This window comes from Petaurus breviceps, unplaced genomic scaffold (genome assembly GCF_028583685.1).
Source record: "Petaurus breviceps papuanus isolate PSGF00001 unplaced genomic scaffold, PetGlider_PUasm1.0 178, whole genome shotgun sequence".
Lineage (NCBI taxonomy): Eukaryota > Metazoa > Chordata > Mammalia > Diprotodontia > Petauridae > Petaurus > Petaurus breviceps.
The window spans coordinates 4,498,746-4,522,326 of NW_027185777.1; the positions used below are offsets into that span (position 1 = coordinate 4,498,746).

Sequence of the window (23,581 nt, forward strand, 5' to 3'; positions counted from 1 at the left end):
ATCAAAACAATGAAATTGCTTGTACATGTCCAATATATAGTTTATGATTTGCCAGATGCCATATCTGTTCCTTAAATGTTAATACTATGCCTAGAAGTTCATCCAAGATGTAACATTGTCTCCTCATTTGTACCTCTTTTTTAAACTTAAAGTTAATGATGCTGTTCTTTCAAATGAAAAACTCATTTTTAAAAACTGTGATCAAATATTTAGCAATTCCATGTTTATGCATGAATCTCAATCTTGCCAGTTTTTAAGTCCCAACAACTTTTGATTCCGACCATAATCACATACCTCATTTCCAAAACATCTTTCAGTAGGTAGACACAATCTCTTCCTAAGATACAACTCCCACCCCCAAAACAGAGAAGTAATTGTTAGTTCAAGTGAGCAGAAACATTCAATACTTCTTTTACTCGATTAAACTGCTGTATTTGGCCAGAGCAAGAATGATGACAGAAGTCTTGCCCTTGAAACACAGGTTGAATTAATGGATTCAAATGAATGATCGAAGCTGTGACTGGATTCAAGTGAGGCCTGAACAAAGTTGGAATAAATGCAGCATGAGGCAGCGGCTGGAGGGCTAAAGGGGATGGGTGAAGGTGGGTAGCAGGGACTAGATGGAGGGGGTGCCCTGCCAAAAACGTGGGGTGTGTAGGGATAACAGCAGGAGTCAAAGGTGAAAATGAAATAGGGGTAAAGTGGGTTTGAGAGAGGGGATGCAGGTGAGCTATAGGGAGGTGGCCTCCATGAGGATTCATGGAAGCAGAGACAGCAAAATGTTGCAAAAGAGTGTGATGGATGGTTGTGATAGACGTGTGCTGATGGACCGGCACCGATGGCATCCCAGTGGTAGAGGAGAAGGCAGGGGGACCTGCAGTGGCTTTAAGATGTTTGGACAGGAACTGCTTCTGCATGTGCTGCTGGGCTTGTAGCTGAAGTAGCCTGTACTTGTCTATTTCGTCAGGTGTAAATGTTATGGGCTGCTGTGTTAAAGGTGGGGAGATGGATTTGTGGTAGACTTCCCTTTCTGTTTCACCATACTTCTGCATAGTACTGTCAAAGTAAGAGTTGATATTCCCTTCTACTTCATTCATGTCCATGCTTACATCATGTCGCTCTAAGATTTTTTGTTCCTCTTTGGTCTCTGTTGAATTAACAACAGCAGAATATCTAATGGGTGGCAGAGCACCAGGGAAATTATTTGGTACTGGATCAGAGCTTTCTATAAAAGGTTGGGTTCCACTAACTGAGGGGCTCGATTGCTCTCTTGGAACAGTGTTCATTTTTATGTTTGGGGACCGAAAGTCTGTTCCTATTTGAATTATACCTTTAAAAAGACAGTTCTCATCACTAGTGTCTGACAAACGAGCATAGCTCTTTGTCTGTGATCCTTCATCCTTGTCTCTCTCAGCACTTCTTTGAATCAAACTGCCTTTATTCTTGGTACCTGTACTTATGTTCTGTGTTTCTTCCAACAAAGGGAACACTGGTGGGCTATGTCTGGGTGCTGGGAGCCTAATTGCAAAGTGACTTTCAGAATGATCCTCCACTTCCATCTGGCAGCCATCTGAAAAGACTTCGCCCTTGTTTGTTTGTTCCTGACATTTCTCTGGATGCTCTCCATCCAAAAGTCTCAGAACTGGCAGTGATGTTTTCTCCCTTTCTGAAGGGTGTAACCCTGGGATCCTTGAAGTTCCACTGTCTCTGTCTTTCTGTGGCCAGTTGATCAGTTCAGAGGTATATTGGACAAGGTTTAATTTTCCCAGATTGGAACCATGAGGGTTTTCCATGTCCTGTTGAATCTCAATACCTTTGTTTGGATAATCAGTTTTCTCTCTTAAGAAAGAGGCTGAATTTCTGTCCCAAATTCCTGGGTCTTCAGGGGACCTGTCACTGCTCCTAGAATGCCAACAACTTTGGGTGCTGGGGTCCCCAAGAGGCTTGCTGTCTTTGGAACCTAAACATAGATGTCTTGTCTTGCCCTGCCTTGACTTATCTCTGTTGTGAGTATGCCCATATTTTGACTGTTTTTCATTTCTAAACCCACTCCAGAGTTTGCAGTTGCCCCCTTTCTGACTTTTTGATGGGAAATGGCTACTCCTTTCATCATCATTGGAACAGGGTGGAAAGTTGTGCTTCCTAGACCATTCTTTGTGCCCTTCCTTGGGGTGGCATTCCTTTCTACACACATAAAGTAATGCATCTCTGCCATTCTCACTGGACTTGTGACTTGAACAAGTGCTTCTGTGGCTGCTTGTGCTATAAAGAGAGATGTCAGAAGAACTAGACTGTCTGTCCAGGGATGACTTTGGAAAGGAGGATTTCCAACATCGATCAGAACTTCCATTCTTTTTGCATTCTGAAGCCTCTCTGATTGCTTGAAGGTGATTTTCATTCAGAGTTCCATGGAAGGCCTTCCCACCATCACTTGCATCACTGATGCATTCTGTTAGATTGGAATTGAATGTCCAAGGGTCTTGGCTTCCATATTTGTATCTCAAATGAGTATCCCATGTAGCAGATTTATGTTTTTTAGTCCTAGAGACACAGGAAGAAAAGCACTTGACCTCACTGGCATCGTTCCGGGTTACCCTTTGGCAACCTTGCAAATGGTCCTTCCAAGGTTCCATAGATTCTGTTTCATGTGGATGCCTCTCTGCTACAAAGTCCTTTGTAGAGGCATCGAGATAAGCAGGCACTTTAGGATTTTTTTCACTTAAATCATTTGTACTATATTCCTGTTCATTCACATTTGGCTCAGAGTTACTGAGGCCTGATTGATATTTTTTCAGGGAACATTTCTCATCTAGATTACATTTCATCTTCTTTGGTTTCAGTGACTGATTATCTTCTTGTATCACTATTCGTTTGTCTTTGATTAAACCTGAGGCTTGGCTCTCCTTTTCTATCTTAGTCCCAGAAGGCTCCACACAACATTCAGCATTCTCTTCATTCTGTTTATTAGCTCCTTTTGTGTTTCTGGAATGTTTGAAATCAAAATACAATGGGTTACAGCCATAAGAGAGGCAGGGCTTTGTTTTTGTAAATAACAGAAGCTCCGTGGGCCACTGGAGGGTGGTGCTGCCATCTTTACTGAGCACATGGAGGAAAGGCAATGCTTTGGATTCTTCTCCATGGATTAATGTGTCTTTTACAAATGTTTCCACATTTCTTTTAACTGTCCCTGCTTCTTCAATTGTTTTTATTCTGTTGTCCATTCTGGAGCCAGGATTTAGCTTAATTGAAGGCTCTTGTCCCGTTGGAGATTCAAACTCATCCAGACATTCAAATAGCCTATATTCACTGTGCTTATATGTGTTTTGTGGTGTGCAAAAGGTATTTGTTTGGTACAGGTGATAGCTGTGGCCTTTTGGAGAGTCCTCCATATCATTCATTTCTTTTCCGTGTTCTTTTTCTCGAAATGAAGAATTAAAATCTATACCTGAAAGATGAATATGAGATTTGGAAATGGAAGAATGGATGTTGATGGCATCTTGCAGGATTCTATCATGAGTATCATTTTTGTCCTTTAAAACTTTAGTTCTTATGGGAACAGTGTTGGAGATAATTTTTTCTATATGGCCTCGGGAATTATTTATTACTTTCCCCCCAGTGAGTGCCATGTCTCCATCTGAAAACGTGCAACCCTTCCAGCTCACTGTTGTTTGTTTTGCTTTATGGGTGGGTGACTTGGCACACTCACATGTTTCTTCTGTGTTCTCATTGAAAACCGATGCAGATGACTCCAACTTTAGATGGGTTTTTTTGGAGAAAGAGAAAGAGACTCCTGTCCTGTGACAGGGATTGCTGCCATCAGAAAGTGGTTGTAGGACCCGACTTCCAAACAAATAATGTCTCTCAGCTTGGAACAAGCGCCGACTTTGTGTAACCTGACGTTTGCTGGAAATGCTTCTGGGGATGTTTTTACCTTTAAAGAGAACAGAGCTCTTCATATATCCTGCATTTCTACCATCCTTAAATGGGATAACTTCCTGTTGGAACTGCCTTTCTGGGGCCACTCTTGGTGCTTTAAATACTGGTCCACTTCCAGAAACACTGAAAATGTAACAAATATGGTTTCAATGACTCAGGAATCAAATTCAATACCATAGAAATTTGAATAGTGCCACAATCATCTCACTGAAGGATTAGGCTGCTCTTCTTTCAGTTAACCAGAATTGTTCTAAAAGATCACTTGCTCAGTTTTACAAACTGCAGGACTTTCCTGCTTTGTAATGGCAACTTCTAAGCAACCATCACATCTGCACTCTCACCTTTATTTTTTTTAAATAGCCAATTACATAAAAGATAAACAGGAATCACCCTATCTTTTCTTAGAGTTCCAACAGAAAAACAAAATATTTCCATTTTTCCCCCTAAAGAACATCTCCTTCACAATTACAACAGGGCATTTGAAAAGAACTCAAGTCATTTCCTGGGAACTCTGAAAAAAATTGTCCTTGGAAGAAGCAATAAAAGAACCTTAATAAAAAGAATTGCATCTTAAGGATATAATGCTTGATTGTTTCTTTTTTATGCTTATTGACTAACTTGAAGTTTTGGGGCATCTCAGTTCCATTTCTCCCTCATTTTTTTAGATTCATTTTTGATGAGGTGGTCTTTCGTCTCTTATATGCCAGGGAATCGAATGAACGGTATTAGAAATTATACCATGCACCTCATAGTAGTGAAATGCAATAAGGCTGTGAGAACAGAAACCACAAACATAACAAAGGCCCTGCCCTCAGGGAGCTTACACTGTTCTACTGTTGGGAATCTCAGTTTCTGAAATATCTCTTTCTGGAAAGTTTCCTTTTATTTTGTATTCATTCCAGTGCTCTTTTTCTTCAAATGTTGTACTATTTAATTATAAATCGGCCTTTATATCCCTAGGCCTTAGCATAGTTCCTGGTACATAATATGTACTCCAATGCTTGTTGACTTCTAAGTCTTATATTCCAATAATTTTTTTTGGTGGGGGTACAGCAAGGCAATTGGGGTTAAGTAACTTGACAAAGGTCACAGGGCTAGTAAGTGTCAAGTGTCTGAGACCATATTTGAACTCAGGTCCTCCTGAATCCAGGGTCGGTACTCTATTCACTGTATCTAGCCACCCCATTCCTAATAATATCTTTTGTTCAGTTGATTCAAATTATCTGACTCAAGCCTACCTTTCCAGGTTTACTGAGCATAACCTTCCTTCACATACTTCTACAAACTCTAGAAGTAGTTCAGTGGATAGAACGCTGGACATGGAATCAGGAAGACCTGAGTTCAAATCCAACCTCACACATTTAGAAGTTAACTGTGTAACTCTGGGCAAGTCATTTAACTTCAGTCTGACTTAATTGTTTTATCTGCAAAATAGGGATAATAGCCCCTTCCCCCTAAGGTTGTTGTCAGGATGAAATGAGATGATATTTGTAAAATATTATGTAAATCTTAGAGTGCAATATAAATATTGGTTATTATTATTGTCATTGTTAATGTTGCTGCCTTTTCCCCCTTTTTGTATCTCTAGCTCTTAGCGTACTACCTGGTACACAGTAGGTACTTAATAAATGTTTATTGATGATGATTATTACAGTCTAGCCAAATTAGCATGCTTGCTGTTCCCTATACAACATTCAGTTTCATGTTTACAAGCTTTTGTGTATTCTGTCCCACAGGCCTTTAATATATGTCCTCCTAAGCTCTGCTTACTTTGAATTTCTACCCTCTTTCAAAGCTCAGTTCAAATTTTTCCTCATATCGAAGCTTTGGCCTTGAGGAATTTATAATTTAATGTGAGGAAATGTACTTTAAACAAAATTTCAACTTAAATATATTGAACATAAATATAAATAAATGAAATATATGCAAAATATATAAAATAATTTTTCAGAGGGAGGGGCTTAGCAGTTACATACTACCCCATGCAAAGGCAATGTTTTCTTTTTCTTTTTGTACCTAGGGCCTAGAATAGCTCCTCACATGTGATGGGCACTTAATAAATGCCTGTTGAAAGAATGAATAAATTTTAAAACATGGTAACACAATAAATGAAACTTTAGCTTGAGCAAACTGACTGGATCTGGTCCTTTTTGCCCTTTAGTTATTTGAGTCATGACTTACTCTCTGTGACCTCATTTGTGGAATTCTCTCAGCAAAGATACTGGAATGGTTTGCCATTTCCTTCTCTAGTTCATTTTACAGATGAGGAACTAAGGCAAACAGGGTTAAGTGACTTGCCCAGGGTCATGCAGCTAATAAGAGTTTGAGGTTGGATTTGAACTCATGAAAGAAAATGAGTCTTTCTGATTCCAAGCTCAGGGCTCTATCCACCACACCACCTGGCTGTCAGAAGCAACCATACCCCTGCCTTTGTACCATATGTTACAAATGGATATTTTCCCCAAATCCCCAATTGTTTTTGTTTTGGTGTTATTGTTGTTTTTGTTTTTATCATAGTGAAAGAAACATCTCTGGTTAAGGTCCATGGAGCAATCCATGGGTTAAAATTTAAACAAAATCCACTAATGATGTTGGTTGAAAGTTGGTATGCAGGTCAAGTCCATTGAAATATTTGGCAATAGAAATAAACACCTGTGTATAAAAAGTTGATTAAAAGCCCCAGATGGGGTTGACACATTATAATAAGTTAACCATAATTCACTTAGAATGAATGCCTCAAAATGGAGACATTTTCTTATGAAATAAATCTGACTGTTCATCAGTGGTGATGTAATTAATTCACTTACTACAAAGATTGTCTACCATTCATTTAAGCAGCAAACACTTTTTACTGGGAAAGTATCATGCATTTTATAATTTATCAGGTTGATAATGCTAAATTAATTAGAAGCATTAGTGTTCTACATAATGATTTATAGGTATGCATATGTCAGCCTATAAATTAAATGGTTTGGGGGGAATAACTTCCCTTTTCTGAGATATTCAGTGGGTGTGTCATAAAATCTCTATTTCTTAGTTGCAATAGTTTATTGGTATGACTTGTTTCCTTATAATTATTAATTTAGCTAGCACTAAGAGGAAAATGTAAATGAAGTAATTACATCTCTGTTTGTCATCCCGGCATTGATAATGACATTTATTCAAGGGTTTAAGTGAATATAAAGTGATGTTAAAGAATTTACAGAGTAATCAAAGAGATATTGCCATTCAATTTTCTTCTGATGACATAAAATAAACCAAGTAAATTATAGTACTCAATTTATACTAGGAAAATATAAATTTAGGTCAAGTTAATGAGCTAAATGCTATTATTCCAGAATCATTCCTTGGTTCCTTCCTACAGGGTGGATTAAATGAATAGTTTTAGAAGAAAGGAAAATCCTAAAATGACAAGTAATGCATTTAGGGGCTTTAAATATAAGAAGCATTTATCATGCTTCCCTCTCTTCTTTACAAGGGTCGTAGACTGGGTATGGCATACTTCATGCACTGTTGGAATCTCTGAAGAAGGGGAGAGAAAGATGGAAATGAAGATGGGGTAAAAAACAAAAGATACTGACACATGCACACATGTTTACATGTATACATACATGTGTATATGCATTCCTGTGTGCAGGTATGTATGTGTATGGATAGCTAGATTGAATCAGCTAGGTGGTGTAGAATTTCAGGGTTGGGATAGTGGATACAGCTCCTGGAGCCAAGGAAATCTGAGTTTAAATCTAGCCTCAGATACCATGTGATCCTGGGAAAGTCACCACACCCACTGTGTACCTCAGTTTACCCATCTGTAAAATGGGGATAATGTATCACTCAGGGTTGTTGTGATAATAAAATAATATTTGTAATGCATTGTAAACCTGGAAGCACATCAATGCTATACAAATATTAGCTGTTATAGATACACACACATAAAGCATTCATTATTTGGTACTATTCTGATGGACCATATACATGGGTTTGAGCTGGTTGAATAATGTTATCATCACGGAAAACCAAAGTTCTAATGTATCCCATGAGCTCTCATTCTCACCATTCAGACCGCTGCCTTAACTCAGCCAACTGATGTAGCCGCTTGAGTGCTTTTTCTTGTTTCTTCTCATCTTTCCATGACTTAGAAGCTACATTTCGAGCAAATTCCCGTTGTTTTAATTCTTTCAGTCTCTGGGGAAAAAAGGTAAAATTAAAAGGAGTCAATAAATACATAGGACCATACTGTGTGTTCTTCAACCTGAAAGTCTTGCTCTCCTCCTCTCTGGCCTGAGGGTGTTGTAGCCTTCGTTTTTCCCTTTCTTCTCACTGTCATTCTTCTTCCTACTTCCAGTAGGAAGTATCTCTCTCTGAAGTCCAGACAGAGGTTAATAGAACTGTCCCTGAGCTCTTAACAGAGCTCAATCTTCCTCCTCCTCTTTATTCTTATGAATCCTCTCACATTAAAGAAAGCAGCCATGGTTTTCTGATAAAGTGTGCAATTTCATCTAATGCCCTATTTGTCAATGAGAAGTAATCCAAAAAAGCATGGATTAAGTGACTATGGTTTTACAAGGTACTATATGAGAGTCAGGGTGGAATATTAGATAGAAATGTGGCCAGCAACAGAATCAGGAAGGCCTCTGCTCACATCTCACCTCTGACATGTTAGCTGTATTACCCTGGGCAAGTCAACCTCTCAATGCCTCAGGAAACTAAGAGTAGAGACTGTATCCTAATTTCCTTTCATAGAAGAAATTTCTTCACAAGTAGTTCTCTGAATCAATAAAATCACAAGTTCAGGTCAAGTACGTATATACACACTTCTATGCAAACATAGCTTTATAGATAGATATATTGGTAGATATGTAGACATATCTACACATATATATGCACACATGCATTTTCATATACATGTATGTGTAATGGTGTACATAGTACATTTCACTGCATGAATTATCGGTAGATGCTGAAGATATGAATATATATTTTCCTACTTCCTTTTACCACTTTTTGTCAGAGGAAGACACTTTAATTGCTTAAATTTAGTTAAGAAAGAAAAGATATAGGGATGAATGGAAGAAGCCAGACAACTGGCCTCACTACAGTGCTGAAGTTCCGGTATTTAAAGTGATTTGTTTTGTGTCTAATGTCAAAATGACTTGGTATTTACATTCCAGGGCACTCCTTGCCTGTTCTGCTTTCCACCTCTTGGTCCTCTACTAAGCACAGATAATCATGTTTAACCCCAAATGTCACCAGGTTTCCATCATAGATCAAATGAACATCCCCTTAGCTCTGGGCTCAAGCCGAGATTTGCAGCACATTTGAAGGTCAGTCTTTCTTAACCCAAACAGAGAGGTTTAAAACTCTCACTGAAATCTGTAAGCATTTACTCTGTCTTTATTTCCAAGGGCAAATTTAAAGAAAATAGACGGGTATCCAGATATAGCAGAATCCCCTGGCTGTCAAGTGAAATAATCGTGCCATGGTGTCTTATTCCCTACCTGGAGGACAAAGGTTAAAACCTTTAAAGAACATTAGCTTCTTCCTTGAGAGAGTTAACTGGTGGGGAAATGTTGTCAAATGACTATGCCCCAAATCCCAGACTACCACTAAAGCAGCAGAAAGAATGAGGTATAAATATGAACCTTTTAAAGTGAGAAGGGTAGTGGGAATTCTTGACAAGAGAGTTTACAGAGAACAGAGAGTAGCCACAAGGGAAATGGTGGTGTCAACTTGATGGTGTAATATAAAAAATATACTAGCACCTCCTTCAGGAAAGAGAGAACTGGTAGAAATAAAAAGTTGGCCTATGTATTTAATAAGAAGCTTAAAAAAACATATTTCATTATAGCATTGTCTTTAGTTGAGCCCAGAGCCCTCACTAGCAGAAACTCCCTGCCCCCATTGCTATCAACATAGAGATTTTGGATAGCCCCAGAGGAATAATTTCCATGGTGAGTGCCAGCCCTGTGTCTTGCCTCATTGTTCTGTGCCAGGCACCCCTACCTATCAGGGTAAAATCCCTCATCCAACCATTGAGGGATAATTAGGGGTTGGATTGACTTCTTAATCTAGGGTAAATGTACTTATAGTTCTCTGCTTCCTATTCCTTAGCCCTTCTGTGATTGAAGGAAAAGTTCTGAATCTGGAATCAAAAGACCTGAACTCAAACCTGTGTGACTAATCAAGTCACTTAACTTTTCTGTTTCATTTTTTTCGTCTATAAAATGAAAGTATTAGAATAGAAGGCCTCTAAGGTCTCTTTCAAGTCTAAGCCCATGAGTTTAATAACCTTTTATTGGATTTTTCAAGGTCACATAAGTAGGAAGTAGGAGAACTGGGACCTGAGCCCAGGAACAGAACTCTTTCTATTAAATCACATTGCTTCTTCTAACAATATTATGATGATGGTAAACTCATTCCCATTAGAAGAGATACCCAAGTTTTAATTGTTTGCAAAAACATTCAACTTCTTTGGGGGAAAAAAAACACATTTGAAAAATGTAATTTATTGACACTTGTAATGGATCGGCAGTCACTAGAAAGTACTCTGGGGCACACATTCATTTGGGAAAACAGAAACCATTTCTACCTGTCATGGAGAGCAGTGTGGAAAGTAAGCAGGGTATTGTGGGAGGCAGGGAGTGAAGAGGGATGCCATTTCTTCTCTTGACAGTTTGAATGGTAATCAACAAAGTAAAGGGAACAGCTCCAAGAATAGAAAGGAAAAAAAAAAAAACAACCAAAAACTAGCTGCATTTTTCCTTCTAATGATGCAGGGTGTATGCCAGAGAAGTAAAGGGAACCCCGAAAAATCAAATTATCACACTATCACACTCAGAAGTTAACATACAGGTATTTTGGGACTTGAAAATGAAACATTAGGAGGGAGGGGGGACAAAATGTGAAACTCAAGGAATTGTGGAATTGAATCCTATAAACTAAAAGGAAACAAGCTAATTAATTTTTTAAAAAGTAAAAAAAAAAGAAAATGAAACATTAGGAGTCTAGTCATTAAAAAGCTGTGTGACATTGGGCATGTCTTTAAAATCTCTCTGGACCTCAATTTCCTTGTCTGTTAAATAAGTTAAACTAGATAACCTCTAAGATTCCTAAATCTGTGATCATGTAAAACATAAGAAAAAAAATGCTCCTCTCTGCTAGGCTTGGTTTAATCTCTAAGACAGTGGGAAAACAGTTGGTGTCTTCACAAAGGTCTATGGATATAGAGATGGAAGGGACCCTCATGTCATCTATCCAGTGGTATCAAACTCAAATAGAAATAAATTCCTACAGGTAGAATACTGACTTAGAAAATCACAAATTCCCATTGTCTGTATTGTATTGTATTTTTATTTATTTTGTTAAGCATTTCCCAATTACATTCTCAATTGATTCAGTCTGCTCTCCTTAGTTTTGCCAGTGACAATAACAAGCAGAAGTTTGACACCTCTGATAGACTCACCTAATCATTTTAGAGTTGAGGAACAATAGGGGGCCCAGAAAAATGAGGTGACGATGAGGGTTACACAGATATACCACACATCTTGCCATCTCTGTCGGCCACCCCTTCTAGATTCCAACCAGTGGGGTTGGACTAGTCCAGATGCCAGAACCAGAATTTGAATCCAGGTCTGATGATTAGATATCTAACACTTTTTCATTATATCCTCTCTCCTTAGCCCCAAGACCACTTCTCTGTGACCTTAATCCTATCTTGAAATAGAATAACTGTTAAAGGGCTCTTCATCAATTTTACCCTAATTATCTAATGGAGGGAGGAGGGAAGCAGGCTCTTCTGTAACATTTGGCAGCTATAAGCAAGCTAAGGAACCAAATGCTTCCTTCAAAAATAGTTTTCCAGAGGTCAGTCTTTACCTAGAATGCTTCTATAGAATTTTTCATTTTGACACATCAGACATTTTTTCAAAGAAGTCCTGAAACATCAATTATGTCTTTGGAAATTTTGTTTTAGTTTCTTTCTAACAATAAAGGATAATCTATATATAGATCTTCTCCTTCATTGCCACCCCTCCTTTTCCAGTATAATGCCTGGAACAATAATTATTAGTAATAAAATAATGGAGAAACCCTGTGAGAAGTTAAATGCTAATATGATGTTTTTCTGTTTTCTTTTAATTTTGATTCTCTTATTTTAGAAAACAAAAGCATATTTGAAATATGCTACCTAAGGAAGAGTAGAAAAATTAAGTTAATGAAAAAAAAAGGATAGGGCAAAGCATTTAAATCTTTCCCAGCTTCACTCTAATCTGTAAAATGAGTATTATAATAATTACAGCATTTAGATGTCACTTTAAGATTTTCAATGCACTTTACATATATCATCTCATTTTATGATAATAGCTCTGTGAATAGGAAGCTAATAAGGAAACTAAGGTAAGAGAAGGTAAACTAAAGTACCTGAGGTGGAACTCCAATTCCAATACTCTATTCACTATGTCACTGAGCTATTTTGTGAGGTCTCATTGGCCCCTAGGGTCCCTTCCAGCTCTAAATCTATGACAATGTAATATTTAGGATGCTATAATGGTAGCATCATTTGATTTGACCCCACAAAACAGAAGTTGAAGTAACCAGTGAAAATGTAAAAAGATGCCAGGATAGCAAATACCAATCTTCTTCAAAACCAGAGCTCTTCAAAATTGGAATGGACCACATTAGATGGGGGTGGGGGTGGGGGGGGGGAGGGGTATTAGGTTCCTCTTCATTGGAGGTCTTTTAGCAAAGGCTGGATGACACTTAAGTGAGTATTTTGTGGAGGGAATTCTTTGACTAAATGGTCTCAGAAATCCTTTCCAATTCAGATATTCTGTGATCCAAGTTGTAACTTCATTGGGCCCAAATCCCAGGCTTTGGCCAGTTCTCTTTCTACTCTGATTTGTCTGCCTTTTCCTCCTGCAGATTGCAAGTTTGTTTCTACTTCATGATCCTCTATGCCCCTATCTCTTCCCACTAAAATTTTTCGTTATTCTGGTGACTTCTTTTTTTTGTTCCTGAGACTTTCCCCAATTAAGACATCTACCCTCCTCTGATTGAGAAACTTCACTTCCTCTTCAAGTGCCCCCCCCATTAGAAATTAATGAAACGGGGGCGGCTAGGTGGCACAGTGAGTAAAGCACTGGACCTGGAGTCAGGAGGACCCAAGTTCGGTTCCGGCCTCAGACACTTAACACCCCCCCACACACAAAAACTAGCCGTGTGTAACCTTGGGCAAGTTGCTTAACCCCAATTGCCCTCCAAAAGGCAAAAAAAAAAAAAAGAAGAAATTAATGAAACAAATTTTCTTCCAGTTCTGATTTCTTCCTCCAAAACCTCTCATTGACAGGACTTATTTCTCCCCATCTCTCCACAAGTTAAAAATACTTAACTAATAAATAATAAGTCTGTCGGCAGGCCCAATTTTCCTCATGTTGACATCACTTTCACATTTTATGCTCATGGAGACATGTTAATCAACTAGAAGAATAGATATAATTAGATACAATGTACCAGGAAAAGATGGAAAAGTCAAATATAAGTTTAGAAACAGATCTATATGCTTAACCTGATCATTCATTCTGGGAATATGGCTTTTGTATTAGACCATTGAATCACAGAAATGGAAGGCTTCATCAAGGCAGAATCATAGACTCTCAGAACCAGAAAGTACCTTAGGAGTTCATTTAGCCAACCCTATTTATTTTCCAAGTAAGAAAATGTTAGGTTTAGTAGTGATAGAGTCAGAATTAAAATTTAGATCTTAGATCTATCACTTAACTTTGATGGGTCTCAGTTTTCTCATGTGACAAAAAAAATAAATTAAATCAGAGTAGATGGCTTTTAATGTTCCTGTCAGTTCCAAATATGTAATCCTATGTTGTGCTGATGCAAGCCATATCTTTGGACTCCAAAGTCTGGGCTGTTAAAATTATCTATCACAGTAACCATTGAAAAAGGGATACTATTTATCCTGAGTTAGAAACTAACTGAAAGACAAATAATTCCTGAAACAAATGAGCAATTCTTTATACTATCACCCCAGTGATAGCAAGCCAGAAATGTCCTGGAGCCAGCTCAGCGAGCTATGGGAGCTGACTGTTAAAATTTCTTTTATTTTTAATCAAATGCTTTATTAACTTCTAGTTTACATCATTCATTTCCTCAAGATTTTGAGTCACAAATTTTCTGCCCATTTTTCCCCTACCCACCACCCCAAAATAGCTATCCCACTGGATATCCCCTCCTCCAATCTGCTCTCTCCCATATCTTCTCCCATACCCCCTCCGACTTTCCAGTAGGGCACAATGGATCTCTATACCCCAGTGCCTGTATATCTTATTTCCCAGTTACATGTAAAATAATATTGATAATACTATATATATTTAAACATCTGATTTTAAAACTTTGAATTCCAGATTCATTCCCTTCTTCCCTTGTCACCCACCCTTACTGGGAAGATATGCAATTCAACATAGGTTGTACATGTGTAGCTATGCAAAACATTTCCATAGTAGATATATTGTGAAAGACTGACTATATTTCCCTCCTTCCTATCCCACTTCCCACTTACTCTATTCTCTACTTTAATCCTGTCCCTTTTCAAAAGGGAGTGCTTCCAACTTCCCTCTCCCCCAACCTGCCCTTCCATCATCCCCCCTCTTATCCCCATCCCCCTACTCTCCTGTAGAGTGAGATACCTATTTAGTGTGTATATCATTCCCTCCCTAAGCCAAATTCAATGAGAACAAGGTTGACCCATTCCCTTTTGTCTTCCTGTTCTTCCCCTCCATTGTAACCATTTTCCCTCACCTCTTCTATATGAGATAGTGTCTATCTCTCCCCATCTCCTCTCATTGTATTCCTCTCTCACCTCAATTTCACATTTTAAGTATCATCCCTTACCATTAAATTGGTCCTGTGCCCTTATCTATGTATACCTGTACACATATATACACAAATTCACATATGTATTAATATTCCCATACACCCTCCTATATACTTATATATGTGTATGTACATATATATTATATATACATTTCTATTCCCTTCAATTATTTTCATACTGAAAAAAGTTTCATAAGTTACAATTATTATTTTTCCATGTAGAAATATAAATAGTTCAACTTGGCTAAGTTCCTTATGGTTTCTTTTCCCTGTTTACCTTCTCATGCTTCTCTTGCTTCTTGTATCTGAATGTCACATTTCCTATTCAACTCTGGTTTTTTTCATCAAGAATGCTTGAAACTCCTCTATTCCACTGAATGACCATATTTTCCACTGAAACATGATACTCAGTTTTGCTGGGTAGGTGATTCTTGGTTTTAATCCCAGCTCCTTTGCCCTCTGGAATATCATATTCCAAGCCTTTCAACCCCTCAGTATAGAAGCTGCCAGATCCTGTGTTATCCTGATTGTGCTTCCACAATATTCAAATTGTTTCTTCCTGGCTGCTTGTAATATTTTCTCCTTTATCTGGTGTAATGCCAAGCAAAGGCAACTTCCCAAGGTTCAAAATACCAGCATAGGTGCTCTCCATTTTATTCAGTGAAAAATTAAGAATAGAGAAAATCAAAATATAGCATCATTCAAAATACAGTATTTACCAAGTGTAATTCAATCAAGTACTACCCCACCCCTCGACATTACATTCATTTAGTCCATCACAAAGCCCCTCTTCTCAAATGGAGATTAATTTCCAATCATAAGTACATTCATTTGTTCAATCACAGAGCACAAAAAAGTCAAAAGTTTCCCATGCTTGGATTAAAACTGAATAGGCCATCTACCCCAGAGTTACAAGCTTAAGCACAGCATTTAATACCCAAAGAGAGGTCTTTTCTTCATCTTGACAGGAGGCAAGTTCTCAGCAATCTTTGTTCCTGAGGAGACAAAACTTAGCAAGGCCACAAGATACATTGCCAATGTCTTCATTAATTCATTCTCTGTCTGCAGAACAGTCTCAGGAGCTCTGAGCCAACAGCAAGGTTCCAACACCTCTGCAACAACAGCACTGTCTTTCACCAGTGGACAAATCTGGCAAAACAACATCAAAACAGACAGACAAAGTACCAGCATAATAGCCATGTCTCCTCAGTCCTTGGCAGCTCTGGATGGCAGCTCTCAAAAGTCCTGGGAAATTCAAAGCGGCCCTCAGCAATCCTCTCAGTCTCTCTCTGCCTCCAAGATGCTGCTTCCAAAAAGTTCTTCTGACTCTCTTTTTTCTTGTGTCTCTCTAAATTTGTCACCAGCTCCTCCCAGTTCAGCCCTCTCTTTTCATGTCAACAAGTCCATCCCACAAGTGGGATTCACAAGCTCTGGGTTTTAACACAATCAAACCAAAAACCAAGCCAATACAGGGGGATCTTTAAATCCCATTACTATTACATCTGGGAATTCTGGAACGTGGCTACAATATTCCTAGGAGTTTTCTTTTTGGGATCTTTTTCAGGAAGTGATGTTGGATTCTTTCAACTTCTATTTTTCCCTCTTGTTCTAAAACATCAGGGCAAATTTCCTTGAGAATTTTTTGAATGATGATTTCTAGGTTCTTTTTTTGATCATGCCTTTCATGTAGTCCAATAATTTTTAAATTATCTCTCCTGGATCTATTTTTCCAGGTCAGTGGTTTTTCCAATGAGATATTTCACATTGCCTTCTATTCTTTCATTGGTTTGGATCTGTCTAAAAGTATCTTGATTTCTCATATAGTCATTAACTTCCATTTACTCCAATCTAATTCTGAAGGAATGTTTCTCTTCAGTGAGCTTTTGAGATTCTTTTTCCATCTGGCAAATTTAGCTTTTTAAGGCATTCTTCTCCTCATTGCCTTTTTGAGCCTCTTTTGCCATTTGAGTTAGTCTATTCTTTAAGGTATTATTTTCTTCAGTCAGGTTGTTGACTCTCATTTCATGATTTTTCTTGCATCATTCTCATTTCTCTTCCCAATTTTTTCTCCACTTCTCTTATTTGGTTTTCAAAATCCTTCTTAAGGTCCTCTATGGCCTGTAATCAGCTCATATTTTTCTTGGAAGCTTTTGGTGCAGGAGTTCTGACTTCATTGTCTTCCTTCCATGCTTTGGTCCTTTTTGTCCCCAAAATAGGAGGGTAAAATTTGATTGCTCTGCTTGATTTGCTTCCTTTGCCTGCTCATGTTGCCACTAAATTACTTGACTTTTGGGCTTTTTGCCACAGTAGGACTCTGCCACCAGACAGGGGAGCTTTTGTTCCAAATGCTGGGGTTTTCTCAGATGCTGGAGGTATTAGTTGGGTGCCCTCTCTGAAGCCTCCACATGCTCTGGCAAGCTGGTCACACAACCCAGGGCCTCCACCCTAGACCGCAATCCAGATCCAAGCAGGTTAAAGCAAGAGTGATTACCCCTCAGACTGGTCGCTTGGTCACCATACAATCTGCATGTGAGGAGCTGAAGCAGCCACGTGGCTGTGGCTGCACTGCTACCACACTTCAGCCACTTCTTGCCCTGGGGGCAAAGGCCAATTGTACTCCCAACTACTGGATCCCAAAGTATACACTGCACTGACCTCTCCCTTTGTCCTTAGCATCTATGTGTTGATAATTCTGGAAACCACTACAGCTGCTAGTGATCTGAAAGCCAGCGGCTGATTAGGCCTCCATGGGGCTAAGACCTCTGGCTGCATGGGGCTGGGGTTGGCTCCCAGTGTGCTGTGCTGGCAGCTTGCTTCCGGCCTGCCAGGCTGTTCTCGGCTGGAGGTTAGCTTCTCTGTGTCATTTTGTGGGTTCTGTAGCTCCAAAGTTTGTTCAGAGTCACCTTTTACATGAATTGGAGGAGGTAGGAGTCGGAGCCATGGGGAGGTCCTGTTTCTACTCCGCCATCTTGACTCCACCCCTGATTGATAAATTTTCAATGTGACCATTTATAGCTAGGCAATCAGGAAAGACAACAGATCCGGATTTGACTTACATTTTTGATTGTCTGAGTTTAAGAAAACAATAGAGAAAATGTTAATACTGCAGATTAAATTTGAAAGTATGTCAGATATACCTTTTTATATTTGGAGGGAGGGGAGAACCAGTTAAACATTTACCAGTACTCTCCATATGACTCCCTGTAACAGCAAGCACCCCAGCTTCCCCAAGGTGTCTGCCAACACAGGTTCTTGGATCTGCTTTGTTAAAGGAAAGCAACTCAAAATGGGTTAACAAGCTTACTTTAATCAGTCAGACATATATCGTTTACCTTGTTCAGGGGAAAAAGGTCAGCACCCCGAACTTCAAAGCATACAGGCAGAATTATCAAGACAGAAACAGATCAAGTAGACAGATTTCCAAACTGTCCAACCATTACATCCATACCCAGTCAACATCTGGGTCTCCACATCTGGGTTTTTCAAAGCCGGGGGACTCTCAACAACGGCTTCCCAGAATTCAGATCAAATCACAGAACGCTTCTCAAAGTGAGTCCCAAAACAAAGCTACACATCAGGGCCTATATAGCCTTCTCCTGGCTCAGAGAATGTAACAACCTTATTGACCCACTGGCCAATCAAAAAGTATCTACTGAAAAACAAGCCTCCCACCCCAGTCTCCAGGTGCACTTTAGCCTAGGGGCAGGGAAGATCTTTAAATTTGCATTTCCATTACACTCCCAAATAGCCTTATTTTCAAAGGATGTGTATACATACATACATATAAATGAACATTTATGCATACATATGTGTGTATATATGTGTGTGTGTGTACACACACATGTAGATTACACACACATACTCATTATTCTTCAGAGAACCCCAAAGAATGATTCTCAAATCTAGACAAAAGTAATATTGTAAAATGTCTAGCTTCTACCATATATCTCATCTTGTGGAATCTCTGTAGCTGACAGGATAGCATTATGTAAAATTTACCATTTCTCACTTTCCCAATCACAGCCTGTCTAAATGCCAATCAAGAACTTATTAAATGCCTACTCTGTGCCACTGGAGAGACAAAGTAAATAGCAAAATAACCCCTGCCTTCAGGAAGCTTATATCTACTCGAGGAAGACACACTAACACAGATAGGTACAAAGGTATACAGAGTAAAATACAGGGTACATTTCTAGGAGAGACACAAATAGCTGCGGAGGGGGAAAATCAAGAAAGACCTCATGTAGGAGATGACACTGAACTGAGCTTTAAAGGAAACCAGCAATTTTATGAGGTAGAGAAAGGATTGAGTGTATTCCAGGCAGAGAGGAAAAGTAGAGAGATAGATTGAGTAAATTATGAAGATGCAAAGTCATCAAGATGGGAAATTATAAAGCAAGTGATGTAAAATTCTATCCTTTTCCATTAAATATAAAGGTGATGAGCTTCATGCTCCTGGAATAATGTTAGTTGAACAGACATTGAGAGATGATTCTATTAAAGTTCTATTAGTGTTGAAATACACTGTTATGGAATACAGATTTTACATTTTAATAGCCATCTCCATCCATGAATCTTACAGTGCCCTATCCATAACCACCTTAGTTATACTGGGCCATCTATCATCAGTGACTCAAAAGGTAAATGATGACAAATAATAGAGATTAATTTTATAGATCTTGATTTATATGATCATATCATGCTTAGGTTAGTTTTGTTTGGCAGGCATACAACTGTGTGGGCGTAAGGAAAACTGTGGTTTAAAAGAAACAAACAAAAACCCTTTAGGCTAAATCCCTTCTCCATCTTTGTTTATACACAATTTCAAATACCAAAGTCTAAATGCTAAATATAATTTAGCCAGCTCTCCCAGGAATCTTATTGCTTGCCCCAAGCACAAAGAAAGTGTGGAGAGAGGTAATGAGTTGAAAAAAGTTTTCTTATATAGGGCCTATTATCGTCAATGAAGGTTGAGCCAGGGATGTTTGCCCCAAACTGACACAATTCCACTAATGCCCAGCTTGCAAGAAGGTCCCTTAGGTTTTGTTGATTTCACATGGGACCTAATGGTTTTGTTTCATTAGTTGATAAAACATCTGGATTTTACCATTTTACCAAGTGTTGATTCATTCACAAATTACTACCCTTTTTAGGAGGGTTGTTATTGTCATCAGCGTAAGTAAAGTTGCAATTATTTTATTTTAATGTTGGGAGCAAAAAGATGCTTTTAAAAGATAGAGGGTTTCTCCTTAAGATGGATGAGAAAGAGAGGTATTGACCAACGGAGGGACTTTTATTTCCCTTCTGTTAGCCAGGTTTCAAGCTCCATGCCATCTTCAACTGCTTATTCTCACTTATACTTCATATCCAATATATTGTCAAGACTTTTCAATTAAGTTTCCACTATATTTCCAGCATCCATCCCTTTCTCTCCTTTGAAATAACCACTATCCAAATGAAGCCCTCTTCACTCCTTGCTAGAGTACTTCCATAGCCTCCTAATTAATCTTCCTACCCCATGTTTCTCTGTGACCAATCCATCATCACACAGTAGAAAAAGTTCTGTTTCTAAATCTCTTCTCTGGCCACTTTAATTCCCATTGGTTCCCTGTTTCTTCTAGTAAACTCTGTAGTTTGAAATATAGAGTCTTCATAATCTGTCTCTAGTGTGCCCTATTCTTGGAATGCCTCCTCACTTCTTTATCTCAAATGCCTTTCTTTTTTCAAAGTTCAACCCATGTGCCATCTCCAATATAGGGCAGACATAAATCCCTATGTATTAGAAGGAAATGCAAAATTTTAAGCTTGGGTTAAAAAAAACTCCCCTAGACAAATAAGAGGGAGAAATACCAGTCATTCTTTTAAAAAATAATGATTTTGGTGGATTGAAAACAGTTAAAATCATGACATGGCAATCACAAAAGGCTACTAAGATCTCACAAGGCATAGTGTACAGGAAAAAAGGAAATGATCGGCCAAATGTCCTAGGCCACGGTCAATCCCCTTATGGGACGTGGTCTTGAATTTGGCAGGCCGTGTTTCAGGGAGAACATTGAGAAACTGTAACATGTTCAGATGAAAATTACCGGGTTGGAAAGTGGCCTGAATACCAGGACAAAGTTGGGGAATATTTACTGTACAAAAGAGAGGAAAACCAATGACAACTGCCTTCAGGATTTTGAAGAGTTGTTACATGGAAGCAACATTAGCCCTATTCTATCTTGTTCAGGAAGATAAGCTTAAGAGCAATGAGAAGCTGCATAGCAGTGAAGTTGTTCAAGGAACACCTTTTCGGTGTTTTGTCAGATTGGCCAGTAGGCCCAGTAGAATTCATGACCTCAGGGCCTTTTTGGCAGAGCCATGCTTCAGGCCAATCAAATGGGGGGAAAGGTAACTTTAACCACAGACTGGTTTCCCTAAGAGATGGGGGTATGACTGACTTGCATGGAATAATGTGAGGGTTGGGAGAGGGAACTTGGAAATCTAGTCCTACCATTATCTTTGGTGGCCAGTGTTTCTGTACCAAGAGAGTTAGGTAGAACAGTGAATAAAGTGCCAGGTTTGGAGTCAGGAAGACTAATTTTCCTGAGTTCAAATTGAGCCTCAGACACTTACTAGCTGTGTGACTCTTACGCAAGTCACTTAACCCTGTTTGCCTCAGTTTCCTCATTTGTAAAATGAGCTGGAAAAAGAAATGGCAAAACCACTCCAGTATCTCTGCCAAGAAAACCCCAAATAAGATCATGAAAAGTCAGATACAATTTAAAATCACTCAGCAACAACAATTTTCATACTCCTTTTTTTTCAGGGCAGCTTTTGCTTTGAAGTTTCCACCATGAGCATATTTGTCCTGGGTCTAGGACAAAGGACATGATGAGATGTGTGGCAGGATCGTTCAATGATCATTGAACTTGGGCTCTAATCATGATGTAGGTAGTATTTGCTGGGCATGAATTTAATCTTGGCGAGGCTTAATTTCTTCATCAATAAAGTGAGATGACCTAGCTGATCTCCAGCTCCAGATTCTATAATCCTATGACCTTTAGGAACCCTTCCAACTTGGGCATTCTGTGATATTTCCAGAGAACGCGGCTGACCTTGCAGAGGGAAAACCTGAAATACGAGAGATGATATGATATAAATACAGCATTGGGAGAAAGATTATAAAGAGTATGGGCAGGAAAACACAACAAAAACAAAACAGGGATCTGGAAAGTTCATCCCAACTTCCGGCTTTGAACTTGTCAAACGTATTGCCTTTAGCTTCACACCATGATCAATAAAGCTCTAATTTACACACTAGGTCTGGATTTGCATGGTCATGCCTGTGTCCTAAGCTATTTTCATTGCACGTTAGCAGAAGAGAAAGCTTTAACATTTATATATTACGTAGAGCAGTAGAAAGAGTGCCAGATTTGAAATCAGGAAGACCTGAGTTCAAATCCCACTTCAGATACTTATTAGCTCTATGACCTGAGGAAAATCACTTTATTTCTGTGTGCCTCAGTTTTCTCATGTTCAAAACAAAGAAAATAATAGCTCCCATGATTGCTGTAAGGATAAAATGAAATATTTGTAAAATGCTATGCAAATGCTAGATACCATAGTTAAAAAATAATTTCAGTCTTTTTCTTCAATAACTTTGTAAAAGCTTTTCCATATATTTCCTGTGAGAATAACAGGAACCAATTCCAAGCATGGGCATCACATAGATCACAAATAATCCAAAGAAAAAAATAGTTGCACCTAACTGGAATTCAGTGAAGGAACAGAGAGGATAGATACCAAGAAAAAAAGAATTTATGTTGGGGAGTTGTAGGAGATGTTAGTATAGCTCAGGTAGGGTCACATTATAAAGACCTTGTATTCCAGGAAGACAATGTGGATTTAATCCAATTAATATAGAGAGAGGCCAACACAAAAGGGCCTGAAATTTTTCCAGGGGATGAAGGGCTAAAGTTGTTGGCATTAGAGACATTTTATAGAGACTGAGATCATGAGTTAATAGATATAGAACTAAAAAGAGGCCTTAGCGCTCTCCTTTTACATATAGGGAAACTAAGGCCTACTAAGGTTAAACAACTTTTCTCAATTCCCAGAGGTAGTCATCATCAGAGGTGGGTTTTGAACCCAGGACCTCTGATTCAAAAGTCAATGACATTTTCACTGAGAATAAAACAGCATGGAAAGGCATAAAAGCTCCATTCTTTTCCTGAAGGTATCATAGGGGCTGAAGGTTCAGAGACTGCATAAAAAGGATTAACCCAGGACAACTTGAGAAAAGATAAAAAGAGAGAGTGACCACGTTAGAAAAAGGGTCTCAATACCTGTCAAATTTTCTATGTTCAACTTTTCACAAAATTATCTGTAGAAGCTATTTCTTAAGGGGTAGAATATGATTTTTGCTGTTTGTGAATCCATAATAATAACTATTTGGGAGGTGATTTCAATAATCAATGACTATGATCATATTTTTTGTTTGATGATCTTATTATCTGAAGGCATGTTCAATAGCACTTTGGAATAGATGGAGATGTTGATTGATTGCTAGGTAGAGAGATGGGTAGTAGATGAATAGATGATAATAATAACTAGTATTTATAGAGTGTCTTACAAATATTATTTTGTTTTATCCTCACGATAGCCTGAGGAGGTAGATGTTGTTAGTGTCTCCATGTTACAGATAAGGAAACTGTGGCAAGCAGGGTTGAGTGACTTACCCAGGGTCATACAACTTCTGAGTATATGAGGCTATATTTGAACT

General features: G+C 38.6%; 1 protein-coding gene across 1 annotated transcript in view; it reads right to left on the bottom strand.

The window, feature by feature from the left end:
- Positions 1–377: 377 nt before the first annotated feature.
- Positions 378–23,581, bottom strand: part of ZNF804B (zinc finger protein 804B) — an 84,103-nt gene continuing 60,899 nt past the window's right edge. The window contains exons 3-4 of the mRNA XM_069086115.1: positions 7,991–8,121; positions 378–4,059 (exon numbers count right to left, since the gene is read on the bottom strand). Coding sequence (XP_068942216.1) covers positions 378–4,059; positions 7,991–8,121 — 3,813 coding nt within the window. The remainder of the gene's footprint in view (positions 4,060–7,990; positions 8,122–23,581) is intronic.